The sequence below is a fragment of the Malaclemys terrapin genome, chromosome 9 (genome assembly GCF_027887155.1).
Source record: "Malaclemys terrapin pileata isolate rMalTer1 chromosome 9, rMalTer1.hap1, whole genome shotgun sequence".
NCBI lineage: Eukaryota > Metazoa > Chordata > Testudines > Emydidae > Malaclemys > Malaclemys terrapin.
In genome coordinates this window covers 23,234,052-23,261,510 of record NC_071513.1, presented here as the reverse complement: position 1 = coordinate 23,261,510, position 27,459 = coordinate 23,234,052, and the positions used below count along the sequence as shown (strand labels likewise).

Sequence of the window (27,459 nt, the reverse complement as noted above, 5' to 3'; positions counted from 1 at the left end):
GTACCTAATGCACCTAAGCTGCCTGACTCCAGGTGCTGGGTTCTTCTGTGTGAAAGGCTAAGCGGAGATAGGCTTAGCACACACCCCGCTCCTTGGCATTGCCCTTTGATGAGGTTAGGCGGCTTGCCAGGTAGCTAAGATATGCTGGCTTTGTGGATCACATTCCTAGGGGCCTGTCTCTCCCCCTTCAATGTAAAGGGAGCCTGGGCGTCTAACTAGGGTGACCAGACAGCAAGTGTGAAAAATTGGGACAGGGTGGGGGGTAATAAGCTTCTATATCAGAAAAAGCCTCAAATATCAGGACTGTCCCTATAAAATCTGGACATCTGGTCACCCTACACCTCACTCAGGCTTTGTGTGTCGCTCTCAAGGTAGCTGCCATGCTGCTCAGAGGTGCCCCACCTCCATCCCTGTGTGGCTCCCATCCTTAGGACATGACTGCAGGAGCCGAAGCTTCCAGAAAAAACATCCAGTAAAAGCCTCACCCTTGGCAATACTGCACCAGTCCCCTCCCCCATGCTGGGTCATGTGCCGTTACAGCTGTGCACGAGGGGGGCTGGTACCCGAAGTGTGTGTCAGCGGCGGGAGGCTCAGGAGCTGAGCGCCCCTCTCCCCCCCTTGTCAGTGTCGCCGCCTAAACCTGCCCCTCCCCCCACGCTCTCCTCACGTGCGGCCCCTCCCTGTCCCGGGGCTAGGGTGACCAGATGTCCCGATTTTATAGGGACAGTCCCAATATTTGGGGCTTGTTCTTATATAGGCTTCTATTACCCCCCACCCCTGTCCCGATTTTTCACACTTGCTGTCTGGTCACCCTACCCGGGGCCAGGTTTAAACACTGGCTGCGAGGCCATTTGCAAACCAAACTGCGCAACGCAGCGTCTTATGTCGTTTGGCCCTTTACGGGCATTCCATTGACGTCATGGAGGACCTGAAGGCCCCGCCCTGCCCCAACAACCGCCACGCTCGCGGTGGGGGCGCCCAGAAGGGGGCGTGGCCAGACCCGGCATAGCCCAGCCAATGAAGAGGCTCGCGAAGGGAGGTCCCGCCTCTCACGTAGCGTCGAGGGCTTCGGTGCTGCCCTTTGCGTGTGGCTGTCCGTTGCGTGTTGCGTCGTCTCTGATCTGTGCGCGAGGATGAAGGAAGCGGCGGTGGCGGCCGGCGGTCCCGGCGCCGCCCCCGTGCCTGGCTTCCTGGCCAAGCTCTGGGCCCTGGTGGAGGACCCGGGCACCGATGATGTGATCGCCTGGGGCCGGGTAAGGTTTCTCCACCCCCCATAGGAGCAAGGCGCATGCGCGGCAGCACTACTAGTTTAAGCATCCTGGGGCGTGGCGAGAGCTCCTGGGCTGGGCACGCCGGGGCGGTGCGGGGCGTGCGGGGGCACAGGAGGAGATTATGCCCGGGTATGTACTACATCGTGCATTAGTAGTGTAGCAGCACATAGGGGCAGCGTTTGCAGGGGTTAGAGCTAGTGCACGAGTAGCCCTTGTGTATGCACATGTACTGTACAGGTTATGCTCACTCATTGAGAAGGTGTGTGTGTGTGTGTGTGTGTGTAAAGCAGGGTGGTCAGTAAGTGGACTGTGGGCCAAATCTGGGCCACCAGACGTTTTTCACTGGATCCTGAAATTTTATTCTTTGGTCTGGAGGCTGTACGTTGACAAAAAAAATAATTAACTACCCTTGGTATAAAGAGTGTCTGGGTATATGTTGCATGCACACATAGTTGTCGATAGATATGCCAGGAACACAGCTGTATTTGTAAAAAGAACAGGAGTACTTGTGGCACCTTAGAGACTAACAAATTTATTAGAGCATAAGCTTTCGTGGACTACAGCCCACTTCTTTGGATGCATATATATATATATATCTCCTCAATATTTATTCCACTCTTTATGCATCCGAAGAAGTGGGCTGTAGTCCACGAAAGCTTATGCTCTAATAAATTTGTTAGTCTCTAAGGTGCCACAAGTACTCCTGTTCTTTTTGCGGATACAGACTAACACGGGTGCTATTCTGAAAGCTGTATTTGTGTTGATTTTCTGCAGCTATTTTCCCACCTCTTCTTTAACTAGATACATCATATACCAGTGGTTCTCAAGCAGGGGTACACAGAGGTCTTCCAGGGAGTACATCAACTCATCTAGATCAGTGTTTCTCAACTTGGGGGTTGTGAACACCAGGGGGGTCACAGGACAGATTTAGGTGGGTTGCAAGTGCAGGACCAGTGTTAGGGGTGCCAAGCAGGGGAATTGCTTGGGACACCATGCCACAAGGGAGCCCGCAAAGCTAAGTTACGTGCTTCCGCCTTGGGTGGTGGGGCTTGGGTTTCAGACCCCTGAAAGGGATACAGTAGTCTGGAAAGATTGAGAACCACTGTCATATATTGTGTGACTGCCTTTGTGTTGCTAGTATTAGCACAGTGCGCCTAAATGTGTTGATCAGTCAGATGCAGAATTACAAACAATTTAATTAAAAGCAACTCTCACCTTGTAATTAGTGCCTTAGAACATCAAAATCGAAAGGATCTAATTTAACTTTCTCACTATTTACTTCTAGAACCTAATCTTGAACAGTGAATGTGCACTAATGGGTTTCACTTACTTGCATGCAACAGTATGATGCTGTAGTGTGTGAGCTCCAGACACAGTAGGAAAATTTTTGAAAGCTAAACCCTTTTAAAAAACTATGCGAAAACTTAATTAGTTTTGGTTTTGTACAACTTTTTTTAAGTGAAATGTAATATTGTGCCTCATGGGTAGATGATAGTAGGGAGGTAGGACTGGCTTATGATTCTGTCAGGCTCTGGATATTGTATACAAATGTAGACCCATGAAACTGAGGTTAACACAAATGGGGAGGAGCTGTATCATTCTATAAACACAAACAGCAAGAGGATGGTGAAAGACCAGACCAGCTCCAGCAAGTCTAAACTTGGAAATAGAATGAACCTAAAACTAGTTCAGCTACCATAAAATGGCTGTTTTTATTGCTGGGTTACACACTCTGTACTTTCAGTATCTCTTTGAGCTTATATATGTATTTATATGTGATGACAATTGTGAGCAAAGCAATGGCATGCAGAGGAACCTCCTCTGAAGAAGGAAGTCAGAAGGCTTGGCTTTGGGGCAGGTGGGAGAGCCCTCTAGTGGCTGAATTTTAACACGCACAAGCGATGTTTATATTTTGTGGGAGGACCTGAGACTTGCTTTTAGAAAGACTGTGCCATACTTATCACAGCTTATTCAGGAGGCATGCTTTCAAATGGTTTAGGCTCAACTTTTAATTGAAAGGGGTTTATAACACCCCATTGTCGATAGAAATGCTGCTGCAGATATCTTTTGACTATAAACTTTTCCGTGTATTACTAGGAACTCAAGGGGATCCTATCAACTTAAAAATCTATCTGAATTTATTTTACTCATTCCTTAAAGAAGCCATTTCAGGTAGTTACCAGCCTAGAAGGCATTTGCATGTAAGCAGTTTGGAAATGTATTTGTTCTTTAATGTGTACCCTTACTTTGCTTCTAGGGTGGCCAGAGTTTTTGCATTCTGAATGAGCAGAGGTTTGCTAAAGAACTACTTCCCAAATACTTCAAACACAACAATATCTGCAGCTTCATACGTCAGCTCAATATGTGTAAGTAATGGCTGTTCTCGTGTGTCAATGCTGCTAAGTTTGCTACCCCGCGATATGGAATTTCTTTAAACAAAGGAAAGGAGTGGGCTGGGGATTGAGTGCTCTGACATTTTTACCCCTGAAGACTTGGGGTCTAATCTAGAACCCCGTGCGGGACTAGTGTAGAGGCCTGCAGGAGGACCAGGATCCCGTGGGTTTCGCAAGACCGAATGCCATAATAGTGGGAGTGGGATTAAAAATAGTCCCATAGAAGGCTCTAGTCTAGTCTTGAGCTTGGCTCACAACAGAAGAGGTGTATGGTGGTGGAGTTCATCCCAGTCTTGGCTTGTATGCCCCACAAAACTGCTGCTCACTTGGGTGCTATAGTTGGTCTAAGCTCAAGAGGTTCCAGAGCTAAAATAGCAGAGAATGTTGTTTGGGATGATGTGTATTGGCAGAGTTGTGCCTGGGATGCTTGCATTCTATATTTGGCTCCAGCTAGTGCTATTAATACCTCATTTTCTTATTTACTACATTTATAAATGTTTAAAAGGAAGCAAGGCCATATGTACACACGTGCATTCATCTTTTGGAGGACAAAATGTTCTAGTCTGTGCTGCATGGTTATGTTGAAACAAGATTAGTCACGTTGATCAGCTGGATTAAGTTCCTCATTCATAAAAAAACTTTTTTTTTAACGTCCTCCTTGAAAATATGGTGCATTGTTATTTTTATAACACCATAAATGTATGCCCTATACAGTTTGTCAGCCAAGGCTGAATGAGATTCTACTCCAAAGACACAATACAATGCTATGCTGCAGAACAAACTGGTTGTTGTCTGCAGGGCTTTGGAGCGGAATCCGGAGCTGGAGCGTGGACCAGTAGGTTTTTGCCCAGAGCTGCAGCGGAGCAATTGAAAAATTTGATTGCTCCAAATCCCTGGTTGTCTGGTAGTTGGAATACTTCATGGGACAGCTGGAGATGGAAACTATATAGAAAAACTACCCTTAGTGAAACTTCCGATGTTTATCTAAAATTTTCGATCAGAATATGTTGTGTATGTGTGACCCCAGGGAAAAAAGAGTAGGGTACCATGGGGAAGTCCCAGACTTATCAGAAGAGCTGAATGAAATTGTTTTTGACAACAAATGCAAGTTTGGGTCAACAGAAACCACGAGTTCATGTTGAATTCACTATTCTGTTTTGATTGGAAAGAACAAAATCCAAAAATCAGAATGTTTTGTTTCAGTGCTTTCAGAATGTTTTGATTTCTCTCAATCCGAAACAACTTTTTCATTTAGAATTTTGCTTCAATTTCATTAAATGTTTACCCCCCGAGCCCTCCCCAAAACACTATTTTTGTTGTTTGCTTGTGTTCTCTTCCCCTCCCCCCCCGGGTCCAGTTCAGCCAATGAGCCAAAAAATCAGTTACTCACATAGCTCTGCTTACCTGTGACCCTTCCCTGGGGTATAATTCTTTAGGAACTATGTCCATGAACTGGAGGAGTCAGTTCCTGAATGTTCCTGATCACTGCAAACAAAAGCACTCCTTCATTTTGGAGATCCTCCCTTGTCACTAACCAGAGGAAGCTATCTCATTATTTCAGATCCCTTTTTGAAAGGGAAGGAGGATTAAAAAGTAGGTTCCACATATAGACTTGCAGAAGAAACAGATTTGCAGTGGCTTGACAGAGTGATACTGGGACTTAGTCATTTCACAACATTCCCTTGTGGTTATGTTGTGAGGTGACTAAGGAACTCTGTCCTTGGCTTAGTAGATTTGTACAGACTTGTCCACATCTCTGATTGTTAGATTCTGTATTGGATGTAGGAGATGAGGGGATCTGTTAATCTCTTGGAATTTAGGGTGAAGTGGATGACCTCTGAGCATCAAAGGATTAAATGAACAGTTACTAGTTATCTTGTGGCAAGACTGGACTTAAACATGTAAAACTCCCCTGTCCCACAAAGAAACGCAGATGTATGGGGCTTGATATTCCTGCTGGGCCCAGCCAGGCTTTGAGTGCAGTTTTCAGACTTGTTGCACAGAGAGCTGCATCATGGTAACCAGACGTTATTTACATTGAAAACTTTGGTTGGGAGTAGTAAGAACCCATATTACCCCTCAAGAGTGTGCTCTGCATCCTCTTCATAGTATTTATGGCACTAATGGAAATAGAACACAATGTCACCATGCTGTTTTTAGAGCAGACATGCTATTTAATGCTGCTTTCATGCTGAGTGATGTGGGGAGAGCAGCACTTGTGTTAGTGAATACATAAACTGAACCGTAGTCTCCCCTCCCGCTCTGTGGCCTTCTCTCCTCTCTCTTCCCTACATTATTTTATTAATTGAAGGTAGTACATGGAGATGCAGTTTCTGATGCATTCAGTTGCCGTGTGAGGGTAAGAGCGAGAGATGAACAATGGGTAAAATCATGGCTCCATTGAAGTCATATGGGAGTTTTACCATTACTTCAGTTGGGCCAGGTATTCACCCAGATATCCTAACAGGGCATGTCTCTCTTTAACTTCCATGATTCCTTGGAAATCACTGTTCAACTCTTTCCTCCCAGTCCTGTACCATGCCTGCTTTCCAAACAACATCCCCTTTCTTTCCCTGGGAATGGAATCTGTTAGTCCATGTCGGTTACATTCAGTAGTACTGCAGGTGCATTCTCTGGCTGTGAAGTTCAGCATTGGTCAAGTGGCTGAGGGCTGGGGAAAGGTTATTTGGTCTCACTTTCAGGTCCTGCTTTCATTCACTTTATTCTTATGTGCTACAGATATCATCTTACTTGGATTTGGTTTTCATTGTTTAACTGCATGTTTTGAACTTCCTTTTGGCTGCTGGGACAAATGAGTACTCTAATCTTTCCTCAACAGATGGGTTCAGGAAAGTGATTGCCTTGGAAAATGGTATGATTACAGCAGAGAAGAGTGCAGCCATTGAATTCCAGCACCCTTTCTTTAAACAAGGGAAAGCAAACCTACTGGAAAACATCAAACGAAAGGTATAGTGCACTGAGCGTATTCATTCTTTTATCAAAGGCAGTTTATGTGGAATAAGTTGTTGGGTCTTAGTCCACTTCCTAGTTGACAAATTCTACATGACCGAAAAAGCACTATCTCAACTGTGCAGAGATTGTTTTTTCTGCTGCCCTGTTCAATACAGAAGCTGAGGACTGGGTGTTGTCATATAGACTGAATTCCACATGCAGTCATCCTGGTGTAATGTAGAGGATGCATGTCCCATTTATATAAAACCTCTCCTGAGGAAAAACAGATGACCTCCGTCTCCAGGGCCATCAATCTAGTGCACCTTTCCACATAGTAAACTCACACACTGAGTCTGTCTTGTAACAGCCGCTTTGTAAAAACAGTATTTGATCATTAGATGCCAAAACCTCCTTACCAAGCAGTACGCACCAGAACGTTATTGTGCTGAGTGTAGTGTGGACATTTGGCAGTGTGCAAACATGCATTGAGCTCTGTGGAAGATCCTTTTGGCTGTTGTGTTGCCTGAGTTGTTAAAGACCAGAATGTAGATGTGGGGGCTAGTTAGGAAACTACAATTTTATTTTGCTCGATGCCCTATTTTGTGATTTCGAGTTCATGCAGCTCAAGTGGACCAAATTTATCTGCTGTTCTGATTCTGCCATCTCCTCCCTTTCTCCGCACACATGCCCGCATGCCTGCCCTCCCTATTTCCTACAATTGTTAGCTTGGTTTGGCTCAAAACCTATTTTCTGGTTCTACCAAGCGAGTATGTTGGAATAGCTGGTTCATGTCGTTTCCTAAGACTATTACGTTAGGTGGAGTCAACCTGGAGACAAAAGATTTTAATTAATGCCAAGAAAACTCCGATTGAGCCATGGAATAGGCTGGCAAGCAAGTCTTCATTGTGCTGCAAACATGACTGGTTCTTACAGCAGATAAAATGGCTGCCAGCCTTTCCTGTTGTTTTATGAACTGGAAGAGAGTCGTAATTGCAATGTTTGCTCTAAACTCTGTTTCAGGCTTCCAGCGGCAAAGCAGGCTGGAGTGAAGAGTATCTCCTAGCCGAGGCTTTTGAGGGGTCTTTGCACCCTCTCCTATAAGGTGTCTGTGGTCAGTCTTATGGCCCTGCCACTTAAATACAGACTAAAGGGGGTAAATCCCATTTCATCCAGATGGATGCCTAACAGTTTTTAGTGACAGACTGACTGGTAGTTGAATTTACCTTCTAGCTGTCTGTGCTCTCTGGGAACTGGTGCTGTGCTGATAATGAAGCAGGCAGCAATGCATTTTGATCAGGATACCAAGTAGGCATCAATCTCTAGTGTATTATTGATTATTAACATCTGCAGCCACAGTAGCATAGAATCCGAGGGATGGAAAAGAATTAAGTCTCTAGTCCACACCTGGTAATTCTGGATTATCTAGTTGCTACTCTAAATACAACTATCTAGATCCCAGTAAACTTCTACCTTGCTTCCTTGTTGTTTTGATATGGGCTGGTTTCAGAGTCTGTAGTGTCACTGTTGTGCAATAAGCAGGGCTTTTTCTAGCTTTCTGGTTACAGTAGGTTTGTACTCTTAGCAGTATTGGCATATCTTCATGTCAGTAATACAGAGAGTCCTTGAGGGGAGAAGATTGAATGTGCTAAACTTTCAGCATGATGCATGGTGTTAAATACCCACCCTACCATGATAGCCACACTCCTTTTGGCTTCCTGTTTTTGTACACATTTCAGGCTAAAAAGGATCTAACGATTGTGGAACGTTTTCTTTAGGGAACAAGCATGAATGATCAGTAGTAAATTGTATCTGCATGAGAGGTCACATCACTGCATCAAAGTATGAGTTTATTTTTTCAATCTTATCTAATCTATTGAGGCAATCCAGACACTGTTCTTCTGCAGAATCCATAATCAAATTGTGCTGTTCCTTATAAAAATGAAATGCACGAAGTATAGACCTTAATAAAGCACCTGCAACCCAATTCCATTTTAGGTGTCTGCAGTGAGAGCGGAGGATCTCAGAGTCTGTTCGGAAGATTTACACAAAGTGCTTTCTGAAGTCCAGGAAATGAGGGAGCAACAGAACAACATGGATGTCAGACTGGCTAGTATGAGGAGGTAGATGGTGTCTATATTTCAAATTAATTTATATTTTGGACATTGATTGTATCTAATTAATGGAATCAAACTTTAGTTTCATATTAATCAAAAGCATATAGCTTCATTATTGTCCCTTACTTTCCTTTGAATAATCCATTTTCCAGTCTCCGGGTTTCGTTTACCTACATGGCTCAGCAACTCCAGTATGCAGAGCCTGGGTAATACTCATGCGATTTCAGTTTGATTACCAGCATCAGAATCCATGCCAGTATTTGTGGTGTTGTCAATGAGTGCAGCAGGAAGTGACTTAGCCTTCCTAAATACAAAACAGGGTCAGTTGTGATTAGGTGAGAGAAGGTCAGCTGTAAATTGAATTTGCATGTCCTAGTCTCTCTGTTCCTGCAGATCCATTCCTATGGACACTGGGTTATCCCGTTCTGACCTCTGACAAGCAAGCAGCACCAACCAAAGCTCAGTAAGTATTTTCATCCCCTGCTAGACATTCTTTTGTATTTCTTTGAAATAGCTATTCAGGTTGTTCTGAGATGGTCCTTGGTACACTGAGCCTCTCTTTCTCTGAGCATCACATGATGATGACCAGTTAAAAGAAAACTATGGGATTAGGTACCTCAGGAGGCTTTGAATGGACATCTCAGACCAAAATGAGTGGCTGAGCAGCAGAGGATGTGAAAATCCCCAGTACCAATTGGTTGGTCCAGCCTGATGGAGGATGGAGCGAGTTTAACCCAGAGTCTGGATTGGTGGGTCTGAATCACTGATTCCCAGTTACCCAGGGAAGGAATGTTGTCTTCAGTCCCTCAGGCTAGTATAAATGTTTGAAAACTGAACTAGAGCATAGGAAGTAAACTCTCTGTTCATCCCTACTTCCTGATTTATTCTGTGTTGCAGGGAAAATAAAGCCCTGTGGAAAGAAGTGGCTGTTCTAAGGCAGAAGCACAGCCAACAACAGAAGCTACTGTCTAAGGTACCATTGCAGCCTCTTCAGTACTACTATCCTTACTTCTTCCTGTCAGTGACATTCCATGGCATTCTTTCATTATGTAGAATGACAAATGATGCTGGTTTATGTGCAGTGTTGTAGTAGCTGTGTTGGTCCCAGGATATTCGAGAAACAAGGTGGGTGAGGTAATATCTTTTATTGGACCACCTTCTGTTGATGAGAGAGACAAGTTTTTGAGTGTACACAGAGCTCTTCTTCAGACCTGTGTATGCTTGAAAGCTTGTTTCTCTCACCAACAGAAGGTGGTCCAACAAAGATATTAACTCACCCCACCCCCAGTATCTCTCTGCAAGAGAGAAAGCAGTCACAGTTACTATACGTCCAGCAGGAAGTGGGGCAGAGAATTTCAAGAGGAGTGTTAAGGGCAGGTTTCAGGGGAAATGATTGAGCATGTGGGAAAATTAGGAAGCTGAATGAAGGTGGATTGTTTAGGTCATAAACCAGGGATTTGACATGTATGTGGTGCATAAAGGTGTACTGGGCCTGTTCCATACAGGGCCTGGGAGAAGATCTTGCTGTTCACAGAAGAAAGGGGAAGAACAGAGGGTTTTTCTATACCAGAAAGGGTTTGCTGGTGTAGTTCTACCAGCGCACCCTCGGCTTATGCCAGCAGAAGGACAGCATCTACCTTAAGGCTTTTGCTGGCATAGCTATGTTGATTGGTGATGTGTGTGGTTTTGTTTTTGTTCTTTCCCACACTCCTAACTGGCATAGCTATGCCAGCAAAGCTTTTAAATGTAGATCAGGCCAGAGTGTGGGATTTGGGAACTGCAGGGACCTCGGTGGAGAATAGAAAATCATGAAATTGTGAACGAGTAGAGTTAAATCTATGGGGGATCTTGACGACAAGGGGAGAGAGACTGCTGAATTCTGACAGTGAAGATTTTTGAAACTGAAAATGTAGGAATTGTCCTGCTGGAGGAACTTCCAGGTCTATCTGGTCTGTATCCTGTCTGTGATGATGGTTAATGCTGCATGTGTCAAAGAAAGATTTTTTTAACTGTTCATAATTCACCTACTTGGGATGATCTAATTTGGGCGGCCCTCTTATTTTTTTTTTTTTTTTTTTTTTTTTTTTTCTTAATCTAAAGACAGTCGTGCCAATTGGTGGTATTTATATGTAACACATCTACTCTCACTCTGCTGATGATTTTGTAGCAAAACCTATACATTGATGCTGAGTCATTTCTTCCATTTGATCACATTTTTTTTTGTTTCCTCAGATCCTTCAATTTATACTAAGTTTGATGAGTGGAAACTATATTGTGGGAGTCAAGAGAAAAAGGTAACTAATTTGACTATTTGGTGGCCAAAGAGCTCTTGTTAAGGTCCATAAAACACTTCCTTTTATTATTTTTCCCTCCTTTCCTAGCTCATTCTTTTTTTAACCAAGTCATCAAACTTCCTAAGTGGAGACTTTTGAAATATTTTAATTTTTTGGACCATAACACCACTGCTCTCTCACAGAAAGACATGTGGTGCATGTCTGTCTATATGCATATGAGAAAAAAACAGAGATGGGACTTGTGGCTTCCTAACTGTGCAGGCTTCTTCTGAATTTTGTATGTGCCTTTTTTGGTTACTGTTAAAACTGTAGCTCTGCTAATTGAAATGTGGCTTTGTGATTCTGTAGTTTTTATGGTGTGGGGCTACTAAGAACTTGTCCTAAAAGTTGCTGTCCAAGTTTTGCTGTCCAGACTTTTTTCAAAGCAAATATGAGCAAATGTCCTTCTCGTTATTTATTTATTTTTTTATCATTTGTATTGCTTTAATGCCCAGTTGACCCAACCAGTGTCATAGCCCTGTTTGTGCTGGGCAAAGCATGTGAAAAAAGTATCCCTGCCCCCAAGACTCTTCCCTCTTATTCAATAAAGTGTGTGTGTGTGTGTGTGTGTGTGTGTGAGACACAAAAATAGGCGGGATGAGGATAACCGTAATGAAAGCATGCATTTTACACCAACTGTTTGACGGCTTTGAATCACTTAAATAGTAGTCCCTTCCTAGGTGCCCTTAGCAACTGCTGCTGCTGTTCTACATAAGCAAGTGTGTGAAATCGAGCATTACTATGACTTGTACTCCTACTTTTAACTCTGCATTACAGCTGTATTTTTTTTTTTTTTTCTCAGATCTCTACCAGATGCCTCAGGTGCCTCACCTTCCAAATTCAGCCGGCAGTATATTCACCTACCTGTGGAGCATGGCAATGCGGTAAATTTTGAGGGGCCATTTAGAATAATGGATGTGTTTGTCATTGTATGGTCTGAGCAATCTTACAACCATAACATCCTCAACTTTGGGTGAAACATTTCTGATTCTGATATAGAAAATGTTAAACTACTGCTATGCCCCAAAACAATGGAAATACACCGAGCTTGATGTAAAACAAGTCTAAATGTGGAACACCAATTGCAACAAGAATTAGAGACTGTGACCTTAATATGCCAGATGATTGATTTCTTTATATTGTTTCCTGTGGCACGCAGGTGGCTATTTCTGAACATGATCCAAACAGTGAAAATGATACAGGCATCATTATTCAAGATATCACCAACACTGTGGATGATGCCACTGATGGGCTGCTCGCTCTAGTGAATACAAGTGGAAGTGATGGGTATGAATGAGATGTGAAAGTATTTGTACTTTAGACATATTTAATACTTGTCATGATAACCTAAGTGGCACTACTTGTATCTAAAAATTTAACAGCCTATACAAATCTTTAAATATATTCAATGCATTACAGATTGTTGGGGTTTTTTTGTTAGAAAATATGCAGGTCATTTGGGCACTAAGTCAGCAAAGCACTTAAGTGGGTTCTTCCCTTTAAACATGTAAATGATCCAATTTGAATCAAAGTAAATACCTTGAATTGAATTCTGTGGGACTGTTTACCTGCTTAAAATTAAGCACATGCTCAAGTCCTTACATGCTGAGGCCCTGGTGCCAGGCAAGTTTTGCGATAATATTCAAAGCAAGCCTTAGAGTTGTTATCCAAGTCTGGGCAGTTACCTTGATTCTATTCTACAGAACATAACAGTTAAATAAGTGGGGTGGGGGGAAACCCCCAGCCTGCAACCTCAGACTCTTGTAGAATGTCTGGGAGGAACAATATAAAACAGCCTAAACGGGGCCAAGATGATCTGAAGATGGGACTCAGTTACTGTATTGGCTGAAGACTCCAATGTAGTCGCCTAACAAATGTTTGTAAATTTGGCAAATCTCAGTCTTTAGAAATGATGCCAAAAGTAAAAAGATCAGTGTTTTTTGTCTGTTTCAGTTAGCCCAGAGAAAAGAGATCTTTGTTCCCAAAGAAAATCACCTGTCCCTGCATACTGAATGAGGAACCATGTAAAGCATGGAGTCTTTGAAACAGATGGTTTCTCTTTCTTTCAATCTGCATGTCTTACAAAGTCCTAAGTCACGCCGTTGTCAGCAACCAATCCCAAATGCAGCCTCACTTCAAAGTGCTGTAGTTCAAGTCTAGCATGATCTCCCATTTTTAGGGAGGAGGATTTTTTCAGCTCTCGTGTTTCAGACACTACTCCAGTTCTTCAGAATAGAATGTTCTATTATAGTGCATTATCTAAGCTATAATAAGTGATTCTCCATCTCTCCTTTTTATAAAGGTATTTTCACTAATTTTACAAGGGACTGGAATGATGAATTGAGCACTCAAAGGATTTAATCTGTCAGACTTTAAAAGGCATTGAGAACTGAGATGTTAAAGCTTGTAATGGGAAATCTGACCGCCTCTGTGCTGTTGAAGGGTGAAAATCTCAGGGAAGGAGGCCATCAAGCTGGAGTGGAGGGAAATGATCCCATAGTTAGAACCCTTCTTCCAGGTGATGTCATGGTATCCTTTCACACTGTGGATACCCCCCGGGCAAGGGAACCCCAGTTATTAGGAAGAGACAGGTAATGGTAGTGGTCTGATTTGATTAGTAGAAATATTGGTAATTGGGAAAGGTAGGGGAGAGGTCCTGGAGGCCGGATTTAGGCTGCTAGGTAAGAGATTGAAGTCCAGGACCTCCATGGTAACATTCTCTGAAATGCTTCAAGGGCCAACCTGCAGGGCCATTTAGACTCACAGAACTGCAGGTTCTCATTGTGTGGATGAGATGATGGTGTTGGGAGGAGGGATTTAGGTTTATTAGGAATGGGGGAACTTTTCAGGGAATGTAGGAACCTATACAGGATGGATGGGTTCCTTCTAAACCAAAACAAAACCAGGTTGCTGGCATGTAAAATTAAAAAGGTGGTAGAGAAGTTTTCAAAACAAAAGGCTGGGGAAAGTCAACATGTGCAGAGGAGCACATGGTTCAGACAGAGACTTCCGTTAGGGGAGGATTTATTTAAGGAGATACTCTTTCCTAGTAAGGAGAGGAAAGTAGTTGATAACGTACAGGTAGGAACTGAAGAGAAGAAACAGTCAAATGGCAGAGTCCCATTCTATTACGTTACATCGGGGTGGGCAAACTTTTTGGGTCGAGGGCTACATCTGGGTGGGGAAATTGTATGCAAGGCAGGGGGGTTGGTTGCGGGAGGGAGTGCGGTGTGCAGGAAGGGGCTCAGGGCAAGGGATTGGGGCAGAGGAGGGGTGGGTGTATGAGGGGGCTTAGGGAAGGAGGTTGGGGTGCAAAGTGCAGGCAGGGGGCTTAGGGCAGAGAGTTGGGGGGGCAGGAAGGGTTCAGGCTCCGGCGTGGCTGCCTGCCCCGCGCCGCTCCAGGAAGCGCTGTGGCCCCTAGGGGAAGGGGGGTGGAGGGCTTCACGTGTGCTGCCCTTGCCGCGCCTCCAGGTACCTCCTCCAAAGCTCCCATTGGCCACGGTTCCCCATTCCAGGGCAATGGGAGCTGCGGGGGGCGGTGCCTGGAGGCAAGGGCAATGCACGGAGACCTCTGCCCCCTTTCCCCCTCCCCGCGCCGCCACCCCCCCCCCCCCCCCCGGATGTGGTGCTGGCCGCTTCTGATGTGGTGCTGGCCACGGGGGGCAATCCTGCGGGCCGGATCCAAAGCCCTGAGGAATCGGATCCGTCCTGCAGGCCATAGTTTGCCTACCACTGCGTTACATGAAGCGGACCACTTAATATTGACAAATGTTATAAATGCTTGTATACAAATGCTAGAAATCTAAATACTATGATGGATGATCTAGAGTGCCTGGTATTAAATGAAAATATTGACGTAATAGGCATCACAGAAACCTGATGGAATGATGATGATCAATGGGACATGATAATAGCAGTATAAAACATATAGGAATGACAGAGTAGGTCATGCTGGTGAGGGAGTTTCAATAGATGTGAAAGAAAGCATAGAGTCAAATATAGTAAAATCACGAATGACTTAGTGTACCATAATAACAAGAGTGTAGCAGTAGGCATATACTACTAGCCACCTGACAAGGGAGCATAACTGTGATTGTGAAATGCTCAGGGAGATTAGCGAGGCTGCAAAGTCAGAAAACACAATAATGGGGATTTTGACTGGCCCCATATTGACTGGGTACATGTCACTTCCAGATGGGATGCAGAGAGAAAATTTCAAGACACCATTAATGACTGCTGCTTGGAGCAGCTAGTCCTAGAACCAGCAGGGGGAGAAGCAATTCTTGATTTAGTCCTAAGTGGAGAATAGGATTTGGTCTAACAGGTAAACCACTGTTAGACTCTAATAGCTGAACCACTGAGTAATGATGACCAGGATGCAATTAAATTTTAAAGGGTGGAAAATATGAAAGAAACCCACCACAGTAGTATTTCACTTCAAAAGCGAAACTATACAAAAATGACGAGGTTGGTTAAATGTAAATTAAAGGGAACGGTCATAAGAGTGAAATCCCTGCTAGCTGCATAGAAACATTTAAAAAAACCTTATGATAGAGGCTCAAACTAAATGCCAATTTAAGAATTCCCCCCCCTCCCACCCCCGTCCCCACCAGTAATAGGACTAAGAAATGCAACCCTGGCTACATAACAGAGTAAAAAAAAAAATCCTTTTTAAAATTAGAAGTCAAATTCTACTGAGGAAAATAGAATGGGGCATAAACTCTGGCAAGTCAAGTGTAAAAGTATAATTAGGCAGGCCAAACAAGAATTTGAAAAGCAACTTACAAAAGATACAAACTAACAGCACATAAAAAAAATTTTGTTAGAAGCAGGAAGCCTGCTGGACAATTGAGGTGCTAAAGGAGCACTCAAGGAAGACAACCCATTTATGGAAAAGCTAAATGAATTCTTGGTATTAGTCTTCACTGCAGAGGATGTGAGGGAGATTCCCACATCTGAGCCATTCTTTTTAGATGACAAATCTGAGGAACTGTCCCAGATTGAGATGTCAGTAGAGGAGGTTTCAGAAAAAATTGATTTAATGTAACAGTAAGTCAAAAGGGCCAGATGATATTCACTAAGAGTTCTGAAGGAACTCAGATATGAAATTGCAGAACTACTGATTGTGGTATGTAACCTCTTGCCTAAATCAGCCACTGTGCCAGATGGAAAGGTAGCAAATGTAACACTAATTTTTAAAAAAGCGATCACTGTAATTACAGGCCTGTAAGCCTAACTTCAGTATCAGACAAATTTATTGAAACAATAGTAAAGAACAGAATTATCATATCATGAACATGATACGTTGAAGAGTCAAAGTGGCTTTTGTAAAGCAAAAGCATGCCTCACCAATCCATTAGAATTCTTTGAGGATGTCAAGAAGCACGTGGACAAGGGTGATCTAGTGGATATAGTGTACTTGGACTTTCAGAAAGCCTTTGACAAGGTCCCACACCAAAGACTCTCAAGGAAACTAAGCAGTCATAGGATAAGAGGGAAGGTCCTTTTGTGGATCAGTAACTGGTTAAAAGTTAGGAGAAAAAGGATAGGAATAAATGGTCGGTGTTCAGAGTGGAGACAGGTAATGGCAGCTCCCTCCCAACAATGTGTACCGGGACCAGTACGATTCAACATGTTCATTAATGATCTGGAAAAAGGAGTAGACAGTAAGGTGGTAAAGTTTGCAGACAATACAAAATTACTGAAGATGGTTAAGTTCAAAGCAGACTATGAAGAGTTCCAGAGGGATCTGCCAAAACTGGGTATCTGGGCAAGAAAATAGCAGATGACGTTGAATGTCGATTAATGCAAACTGGAAAACAATCCTAACTATACATATAAAATGATAGGGTCTAAATTACCTGTTACCACTCAAGAAAGCGATCTTGGACTCGTGGGTAGTTTCAACATCTGCTCATTGTGCAGTGGCAGCCTAAAATGTTAACAGTGTTAGAAACCATTAGGAATGGGATGGGTAATAAGACAGAAAATATCATAATGCCACTATATAAATCCATGGCACACCCACATCTTGAATACTGGGTGCAGTTCTGGTCGCCCCATCTCAAGAGGCTTATTAGAACTGGAAAAAGTACAGAGAAGGGCAACAAGAAAGATTAGGAATATGGAACAATTTCCCTACAAGGAGAGCTTGAAAAGACTGGGACTGTTTAGCTTAGGAAAGAGACATATAAGAGGGAATATGATAGAGGTCTATAAAATATTGAATGGTGTGGAGGAAGTGAATAAGGAAGTGTTATTTACCCCATCACATAACACAAGAACCGAGGTCATCTAATGAAATGAATACACAGCAGGTTTAAAACAAACAAAAGGAAGTACCTTGTCTCACAACACACAGCCAACCTGTGGAACTTGTTGCCAGGGGATGCTGTGAAGGCCAGCAGTGTAACTAGGTTCGAAAAAGCATTAGATAAGTTTATGGAAGATAAGTCCATCAGTGGCTGTTAGCCAAGATGGTGAGGGATACATCCCCTTGCTCCAGGTGTCCCTAAACCTCTGATTGCCATAAACTGAGACTGGATAACGGGATCAGTCACTCATTAATTGCCCTGTTCTTTTCATTCCCTCTGAAGCATCTGAAGGCAGGATACTAGGCTAGATGGACCATTGATCTGACCCATTATGGCTGTTCTTATGTTTTTATGAAGTATTGTAGTAGCTGAGCTCTCCTGAGACTTTTCATTACGTGTCTTGTATTTCTTAGAGAGCCCCAGACCGGTCAAGAACAGGATCTGCCTGTCTGCGAAGCATCACAGTCCATTGAATTAAGTCATACAGAACCAGACTGTCCAGCCCAAGTTGCTGACAATCCCCTCGAGTCCAGTGCAGTAGGAAATGATGCTGTAGAGCTGCATTCTGCACAAATTAATGCTCCCGAAGATCCTGCATCAGTGATTGATTCCATCTTGAATGAGAGCAACTCCACTACTCAAAGCGATGCTTTTCTGGAGAGGTACAGAGTATCTTTATACTAATATAATTCTGGTGACTAGTGTATATACTAGTATTCTTGTGACATTACATTGTGCTAATTTTATAAAATGCTTCTAATGACAGATGTGTGTACATATTGGAACACAGCAAATACTTTTGAAAAACGTAGACCTCCCTCTCTTCCCTCCATTAATCATAATTCCCCACTCCTCATTCAGAAGCTTTGGAAAAGAGATGGGTCTTGTACCAGGTGTTGAAGGTCAGCACAATCTGTACTAGGTCAGGGGGAGTGAATTCCAGAGCTGTGGGTCATTCATGAAGAATGCATGCCCTGCAGATACTAAAAAAAAATCTCAGGATTGTCCCCTCAAATGGCCCAGCTGTCATCAACTACCATGGCAGTTTGTGGAGAGAGAGGCAGACTTTCTGCTAGTCAGGAGTCATGCTGTATATGGTAGGACTTTAAAAATCAGAGTCAGCAACTTGAAATGCACCAAGAAGAAATCAGGAAGCCAGTGGAGTTGTTTAAGTTTTTGTGTAATAGTTCCATGCAGCTGGTGCTAAGGGACATTGTAAGGTGGCTCCCTGTGGAGCATTTGCAGTTACCCAGTCTATAAGTCACAACGGTATGCACAGCATTAGTGAAGTCCAGATCAAAGACATGGTCCTGAATACTTGAAAGTGAACTCAGGTGTTGTCATCTATCACTGCTACCAATAGTAATTGGTGGTATGCAAGTACTCTCCAGCTGCAAACCCCTTGAGCAAAGTAGTTATGATAGGAACCATACAGTTCTGTTCTCTGCCTGCCACCCCCTATCATATGCTGCATCTTGTCCAGAGTGAGTTTTTTAGCCAATTTGTTCCCCTCCAATGCCATTCTCAGTCAAGCACTAGGTAAGCAAAAAATGCCAAACCCTCTGGATCTGATGGAAATATTAGACACAGATCTATGTCTCTTGTATCCTGATGGCATCCCAGCCCAAATCAATCTCGCTATCTCTTCCGCTTGCTCCTCATACACACTGAACAGGACTGAATGGAATCCTGCATGAAAGAGCCCTCTGGGAGAAGGAGTACTGTCCAAAACATTCTGAGACAACAGCCTAGGCAAAAAAAAGCATGTGACAGCTCTGAGGAGAATGCTGCAGTAGGCTGTGTTCAGTAAACCCTGCAAGACAGGATAGCAGTATTGAGTCTCTTGATAAATTAAAAGAAACAAAAAACACTTTTCCTCAACACAATAGTTTGTAACCTACTCACTCCAATTTTTCTGTCTTCAAATTGAGAAGTGATTTGGGTTATTGTTTCACAAACTATTCAAGGTTTCATAGGAAAAAATAAGCAGATCCTCTTAAATTTTTGTTCTGCTGTTCATACAGAAAGCTGTTGGGCATGTGTGGCTAATTGAAAGCAGGTATCATCTGTTCTCCATCTGTACCAGCATTCTCAAAATAAGCCCTAGATGAGGGTGATGCTTAATACTACTTGGCATTCCTGCGGGAATAGGTCTCATTTCCTGAAATTGAGCATTGTATATTCTGGGTAGAAATCTCTACCTTAATTGGATCTGTCAATATAATAACATGGAAAATACCTATTCTAAAAGTGAATGATAGCATAGATGAGGGGAGCAATAAACATGTAGATGGACTTCTCTCAGCCACCGCAAAAAATCCTTTGCCTCTGGCAGGGGTTTGAGGCTGTCAGCAGTGAATTTATATGCTGCTGGGAAAGGAGGTTAGGCTGACCAGCCCCACAAACTGAAGTTCTTTCTTATCCTACAAAACTGGTATCTCAGTGACAATGACCATGAAGGTTTACACATCCAAGTTCTCGAGCAGATGGGGAATTAATTCCCTCTAGAACAGGTGGGGAATTAATTCTCAATGGTCCATTCAACCTTTAGCTGGGATTGCTAATAAGGGGCTGAATAGTGCCATTTTTGTGGGTTCTATTGGATGGGCGTGCACATTAGATAAAAAGAGAAGCTGGACTGAGACAAACTCCACATAAGCCACATGGAAAACCATTAGTGAGTGTTAGTCACTACCGAAGCAGGCTAGGTTTGGATCAGTGACTTAGAGGTGATAGTCTCTCTGCCATCCAGTCCTCTAGCAGCACATTCTCTTATAATTAACTCGTGCTTTAGGTTGAATGCTCCTTTATTCTGTTACATGAGAACAGACAGCCATATTGACAAGATTGGTTACTGAAAAAATGACACCTAATAACTCTTTTTCATAGTGACCCTGGTGCTATCCTTCAGGGATGAATAGCTGCAATAATTCACAGTTGTTGGAGAGGTGGGTGCAAATCCCCAATATCCAGTGGTAAATCCTCACTGAGAACTCAATACCTGGAGTATTGCATTGCAGTTGTACAGTTTTGTTTAGCTGTATATATATCTTTCCACTGTAGAAAGTAGTTCAACATACAGTGAGGGGTTGCAGTCTCTCTCCTTCCTGGCTCGTGTGCCAGTCGGCATTCTTTTCACATTTCCTTTCCATTTGAGGCCAGGCCCTTTATGTTCTGCCAGCCACCATAGGAAGCAGGTACAGCTTGGCAAGAATCTGGCTGCTCGTGTTACAACATAAGCAGTGTCCGTACAGACCGGCTTTCCTGAAAACAGGTTTTTCCCGTGCTGCATTCAGTTCTGCTGTCTATAAGGCAAGACCTGTTCATCCTGAACCTGAGCTAAAATAGAGAAACTTCTTGTATTTCAGACCACAGCAGGATCCTGAGTGTTTGGAAGAAATTTAAAATGAGAGGGAAATATATGCAGAAAGGCGAGAATCCAAGATGGTTTTCCTGCTTCTTTTTGATATAATAGGTTTTGGTATATTGGTAGGAGAAGGAAGACTATCTGACAAGTAAACAGTGCTGTATGTGTCAACACTGCAGTGTAATAGTGTCTGTGGCATAGGACTGAGACATACCTTGTACTTGCAGTGGCCCACTATGAGTCCTGACCATGTCATGTTGTTCTCCTGCTATCACTCGGCCACTAGATTATCCCCGGGGCTGTTCGCAGCCTGCAGTACAGTCCACATGTCTGGTTTTCTGATGCATCTTGCTTTACATCGTCATTTTATTTCTTTTAGGGAAGAGATTCAGGATTTTCTGAATTGTATTGATGCCAGTCTTGAGGAGCTCCAGGCAATGCTGTCTGGGAAGAAATTTAACTTTGGCTCTGAATCCTTTAGTGATGTGAGTGTCTCCTTATTTGCACACTTTGATTTCTCAGATGTAATAATTGATGCATTTACATTATTTCTCTTCATGTTGGCTTTTATTCCATAGGAGTGTGTAGAGAAGAAGATCCTCATAAATGCAGATGTCAGTGAATGAAATAGTACAAAGTTATAAATAGTCACTGTAGGGACTCCTGTTATGGTTTGTTACCCTTATGTACGCTTTCCTGTGTTACATGGAACAAGAAATATAACATGCTCTGCAGTCAGCATCACAGATTGATAACCAAGCACGTTCTCCCTTCGTGCCATGCCTTAGTTGCCTGTGTACCCACTAGATATTTGTGTTTGCTGCCTAACTCGTGAGGAATTCGGGATGATGCAGCATTAAATTTTTTTTGGTTGGTGTTCACTGCCTTTAGAGTCGTCATATGAAGGGTTTATAAGGTTAGATGTATAATGTTAAACTATGATGGGGCTTTCCATTGCATCATTATGATCTGTTTCTTGTATCTATTGACTGGAAAGTCCTGAGGGACTACAGTGAACATAAGATGCAAGAAACTATAACAGCCTGATTTTTAGTACATTGTAATCAGTGAGAACTAAGGATGCTCAGCTCCTCTGGGGGAAAAAAAAAGACCACAAGTATTTTGGGCCTTGTTGCTTTTAAACTCAGCCAAATCAGTTTATAAGGTGTGTCTTATCTAGCAACAGTGCAGTTCTGAGGCATAGGAGATCAGAATTCTTTTCAGTTCTTACTGTCATGCTCTGTGATACTGGACAAGACGCTTTACCTATGTGCCTCTGTTTCTGTTCCTGTAAAATATGGAGAATACTAATCTACCTCATCTTCTGAAGCTTGTGAAGTGCTCTTAGATTCTCAAATGGAAGGCCCTACATATTGTTGAATGTAAAACATCCTCTATTAAAGGTGGTGTCCTTCCATTGCAGAGGGGAGGAATGGACTCCACAATCTGCCTGGCCTCCTTTTCCCTCCTTCCTTTGTGAACCTGCATGTACTATGTGTGTCACTGATTTTCCATAAAATATATATTACATAGTATGTTCTTTCCCTCTACCTTTAGACTTTCAATCCTGAGCTCCCAGCCCTGGACACGAACTTGACAGATGCTTCATCCAATATGGAAAATGTAAGTGTTGGGGAATTTTTCTGATGGAAAGGATTGACAAGGTATTGAAGGAGCTGAATTTTGTTTGACCCTAGTCAACAAGTTGTCTGTGTGACAAGTGAAATTGATTGGAGATACAACATGAAAACTGCCATTCTAGTTTGTTTCATAGTCCAAAGTGAGTGAAGAGCAGAAATGGGGAAAAGCTTGAACTTTAGATTTGTTTGAATTATCTCAGGTGTTACTATGTGCAGCAAGTAAGAGAAAGTTGTCTTGAGTGTCCCCTTAAAGTTTGTAATATTCCTACCTATTTTGGAAAACGTTTATTTCACCAATTCTCATTTTGCCTTTGGTATCGTATTCTTTGATTTGTCAATAGAGGTGGGGAATAATGGGGAGGGAGAAACCTAGTCAGAAATACTTTCAGTTTATATATTCATGAATTATTCACTCAACTCTGTAAACGGGGCATTGATGAATACACCTCTACCCTGATATAATGCGACCCGATATAACACAAATTCAGATATATCGCGGAAAAACAGTGCTCCGGGAGGAGCTGTGCACTCCGGCGGATCAAAGCAAGTTTGCTATAATGCGGTTTCACCTATAACGCGGTAAGATTTTTTTGGCTCCCGAGGGCAGCGTTATATCGGGGTAGAGGTGTATTTGTCATCTTGAAGAACTGGTATCAATTCTTAATCTTGACGTAAAAACTTGAATAAAATACACTTACCCCAAACACACCTCCATAGCAGCTTCCTACAGAGAGACATGAGACATCAGAATTCATAGCCGTTGTTTAATCCAGGTCGTAAATTCCTCTCTTGAAACAGAAAACTTGTGCAAATATGGCATCTGATTTTACAAATCTTGAAACAATGTATCTTAGTTAAATAAGCTTCTCTGTCAGCCTGCTTTGGATCACGTTAATCGGAATAAAATGCTGGCAGCTTTCATTAGGTGTGATTTTAATTTGTAAGCATTACTTGAAACAGCTTTTCATGCTGTGCCCTGCTGGAATAAAAGAGCTAGTAAAGCTTTTGGTTTTAGGGTGAGATCAATATTTACTGGGAAACATCTGCCAAAAACCAACTGCAGCAAACCTGTACAGGAAGTGTTAGTTACCTGAATTACAAGAACCATATCTGAAAGCTCCTAATTGAGCACTGCCAGCTTTCACCCTCATGAGCAGCAACAGTCCTTAAGATCATGGCTGTGCCGATTAATAATAGAAATAGGGGAGGGTGAGTGTGCATGCATGCCATTTTGGCCTTTTTTGGTGGAGGTTTTGGTTAATGACTACCCCCACCCTCAGTCTCTGTTACTTAACAGAAAGCTGGAAGTCCTAGTAATATTTCTGATTCTAAAAATTCTCTATTGCTAAATGTGCTGCCTTTATTTGTGTTCACTTCCCCTCTAGATTGAGGACTTGACGGACAGCGTTGAAGAGCTAGGAACAAGTGAGCAGGAAACAGGCAACAAAGGTGGGCAGCAGGGAAAACTGGGAATTGTGACCACCCTAAAAATACATCCCTGGGGTTTGAGTGTAGCTTTCCCAGCCTGTGTTGGTATGACCTCACTTCCATAGTTGAGAGCCCAGTCCAATTCCTGTTTAAGACCCTGACTTTCCATTGGCTTTAACGGGAGCTGAGTCACGCCCTTAAGGATTTAATATAGCACCATCAGCATAGCTGCTGGATTTAATATTTCATGTGTTAATGTCACCAAGGAGACTTTGCATTTTTTAATAATTCTATTTGGGGTGGTGGGAGCAAGTGCAATTCAGAGAGCTTCAAAGTGGGGTCCACAGCTGCACCCCCTTTACTGTGGCAGTGTGGCCCACATAGACTGCAGCCCCCAGAACGTAATGCTCTGTCTGCTTTATTTATGGAGCGTGGTAAGTATACATACAGCTTCATGTGATGTCTGAGGTCCCAGCTCCAATGAGTTTGCACTCTACTTCAGACGTGAATATGAAATGCAAGGGAGCCTCAAACACAAGATGTTTGAGGCGACAGCATGGGAAGGCTTCGTGAAAGGAGGCATATTGAGAAGTGAGAGGTTGCTCCAAACAGAGGATGCAGCATGGCAAAAGCTGCAAGCTGGGGAGCGGCCGATGGGTGAGATTGGAGCAGTTGTAAAGACAAGGCAGCGTGTACGGCTCTAGAAGCAGAGTAGGAGGAAGTAGAGGAAAGATTCAGTAATGCCTTCAGGGCACTATGTGATAAGGAAAGGCTGAACCTTAAATCCGAAGTGTAAAGACAGGAAGCCACTGAAGGGATTTGAGGGAGAGGGAATGATGTTTGGAGTGACAAGAGGGGAACTTCTAGCAGCAGCAGAGTGAGGAGAGGGAAGTTGTTGAGAGGCTGGTGCATGCCATTTGTATAGCATTACAGCGGTCAGGGCAGGCCATTTCGGAAGAAGTTAATTGCATGCATTTGTGATGCGATTTGTAGCATCCACAAATTGTCTCTTCGGCCTAAACATGAAGGCAACCAAGTCTGCTCCATTTCACACAAGCTTTAAGTGCAGTCCTCAGGATCCTCTTGTTTCTGGCCCACAGCTGGCCAAAGGTGGTTTGCCCCTGTGATATCTGAAGTGAAGGAATTTTTGAAGCAATTCCCGCCCCATTTCCCTTTTTGAATAAGACCTCCTTGCTCTTGCACCTGTCATGAATCTGAGTTTAAATGTTTGTTTCCTTACAGACATGCAGTTGATACAATACAGGGGCAACCCTCTGCTTTCGTTATTCGAAGAACTGCCTTCTGTTGAAGGTGCAGGGAAGATGGAGGATCCTAAAGATCTTCTCCTGTCCTCACTGGAGGAGAAACCCGCTATCTCTCTTCCCTCAAGTAGCGAAGCAGCTTCACCACTGGCAGCTCCAGCAAACCAGGCTGAATCCCTCGATACCTTGGAACTGTATGATCAGCCTCTGCTTTCAGAAGACGGAAATGGAGAGTATAAATTATTTCCCCTCCTGCTTCTCAGTCCTGTTGCTAACTTTATAGACGAGGCCTCTGAGATAGAAACTGCTTGAGAACTTGCACAAAATCTTTGTACTGTCAGCTTCCTGGTGTAAAATATAGAGATGGTACAAGGGTCAGTGAGAAGAAGCTTCTCTTCCCTTCCCCTCACCTCCCCCCCGAGCCTAATATGCAAAGATAATGGAAGGTCTCTTAAAAATGCAAAAGCAGTTCATGCGAGAAGCTGAAAGCAATGTCAAAACAAGAACTGCACAGCACTGAAGGCATTTGGAAGAGGAGCAAATGTCACCAATATATTGCACTGTAATATGTAAAAAAATTTATATTGTTGCAAAAGGAAATCTGTATCCTATTGTAAAGTTGGGCTGTATTTTTTTATTTTAAGCTGTCCTGTCACATCCTATTGACTATTGCAACGTGGGACTTACCTGTTCTGAGTCTCTTTCATTAGGTGGCTTGTCTCTTGTTAGAACTAGATTTTTTTAACATTTTGAAAAGATGGAATATATTTTATTTGTCTGCTGTTAAGATTGTTTGCATCTGCCTATGTCACTTTTTTCTAATCTTAGATTTGCCCCTAGGTATTAATATAGGCAAAATTATTTTCTTATGGAAAAGTGTTTTTAACATGGAGTATTACTTTTTAATAAGCTAACAACCATCCCTTGACCAGAGTTCTTAAGTGTTCTGTTAGTTGACTGGTTTCGTGTGCACAATGAATGGCAGCTCCTCTGGCGTAACTTGGACATAGCGTACACATGGATCACTTGTCCTCAGTAGTTGGGGATCTGAGAAGTCCAGAAGGTAACAGAAGTCCAGAAACTGACCTTGCCTGACCAAAGAGCACAGTTTGACATTTTCCTGCACCTGTTTGTTACAAAACTTGAGCTCTGCCTTGGCTCACTTGGGGCAAAACGGAAAGAGCCACATGGTGATTTTTCATTAATTTAAAACAATTCCTGTACACTGCTCTCTTCCACCCATGACATCTCCCTATTCGTGCAGCTGCACTCATACACTGGACCTGATTCTGCCCTCACCTATATCTGAGGCTTGGTGTACTGGGAAATCTGCACATCTTTGGCAGAATTTTGTCCTTAGCCGATGTCCTCTATTCCCAAATCTCTTACTAAGGGTGCTAATTACAAGACTATATTTTTCTCCTGTAAAAATAACGTGTCCAGCACCTTTAAACCCGTTCCCATGTTGGATATTAAAAAACAAGGGTGGTATCAAAAATATTTTTCCCCTGAGCACTGAAACAACCCTCCTGTACTCTCCTCCTGGCCACTGCTTGTGATCAGCTGTGATGTAGAGAGCCACATTTAGCCGCTGGTATAACCAATGCTTCTCCATTGATATCCAACTTCTAACCTGCTTGTGCTCAGGCTGGATGTGGCTCATAGTCTTTAAATGGACAATATCCTGAACAGGCAAAATAGCTGGGAGCTAGCTGGAGACAACTAATTCGATAATATGATGTAATTCCATTGAAAAGAATGGCAATTACTGTGAAATAACTTTACTTTGTGTTAAGTTTGTAATTAACTTGCATTCCCAACACTCTAAAATATTCTAAATCATAAAAGTGCCTGCTCAAGAACCCGAGCTGTTCGAATGATAGGCCTAAACACAACTGTTCCACATTTATTTGGACAGTGACTAATGACGCCAGATACATTATTTTCAGATAGTTAATTTGCAGCTCTAGCCTGTCGGAACCTGGTTTGTAGCTCCTTCTGTTCTCAGAGTCTTGAGTTAAATGAGGAAGCGGCTGTTTCTAAAGTTGTGTAACTTACAAAAGGACTGGCCTAAACCAACGTTTTGAACTGTCCTCTACCTAGGTGATATTTCATGTTCGTATCTCTTTAACTGCTGGTTAAGTGTGCAGGATCCCAAGCTCTTGTTAGAAAGAGCTGAATGGGCCAAAAGCTTGGTTGGTTTTTGGTTTTTGTTCTGTTTTCACAGTTTTTTGCAATCCTTATCTTTGGCCAAAATAGCAAAATAGTACAGACCAGACCGTTCTACTGCAATTTCAAACCCCACAGTTCAGGAAATGTGGATGTTCTTGTATCATTTTGATTTGAACATCTGTACTTCCTGCTACTGATCTCTCTTGAGATCAC

At 42.9% G+C, this 27,459-nt stretch overlaps 1 protein-coding gene and 1 long non-coding RNA gene across 2 annotated transcripts; one reads left to right on the top strand and one right to left on the bottom strand.

Annotated features, from left to right (window-relative positions):
* Positions 1 to 1,072: 1,072 nt before the first annotated feature.
* Positions 1,073 to 25,868, top strand: LOC128843429 (heat shock factor protein 3-like). Its single transcript, XM_054040269.1, has 13 exons — positions 1,073 to 1,253; positions 3,529 to 3,637; positions 6,504 to 6,631; positions 8,612 to 8,736; positions 9,628 to 9,703; positions 10,963 to 11,024; positions 11,866 to 11,947; positions 12,223 to 12,350; positions 17,791 to 18,039; positions 21,124 to 21,229; positions 22,302 to 22,367; positions 23,770 to 23,833; positions 25,055 to 25,868. The coding sequence occupies exons 1-13, from the start codon at positions 1,134 to 1,136 to the stop codon at positions 25,384 to 25,386; spliced, it is 1,647 nt and encodes a 548-aa protein (XP_053896244.1). The 5' UTR covers positions 1,073 to 1,133; the 3' UTR covers positions 25,387 to 25,868.
* Positions 16,301 to 17,778, bottom strand: LOC128843430 (uncharacterized). Its single transcript, XR_008446264.1, has 2 exons — positions 16,925 to 17,778; positions 16,301 to 16,710 (listed from the first exon to the last, which is right to left on the bottom strand). It is a non-coding gene; the product is annotated as an uncharacterized LOC128843430 (long non-coding RNA).
* Positions 25,869 to 27,459: the final 1,591 nt, after the last annotated feature.

Coding starts and splice junctions, on each gene's coding strand:
- LOC128843429 (XM_054040269.1), top strand. CDS start 1,134: ATGAAGGAAGCGGCGGTGGCGGCCGGCGGTCCCGGCGCCGCCCCCGTG. Junction 9,704..10,962: donor AACAGAAGCTACTGTCTAAG/GTACCATTGCAG, acceptor TTGTTTCCTCAG/ATCCTTCAATTTATACTAAG. Junction 18,040..21,123: donor AGCGATGCTTTTCTGGAGAG/GTACAGAGTATC, acceptor TATTTCTTTTAG/GGAAGAGATTCAGGATTTTC.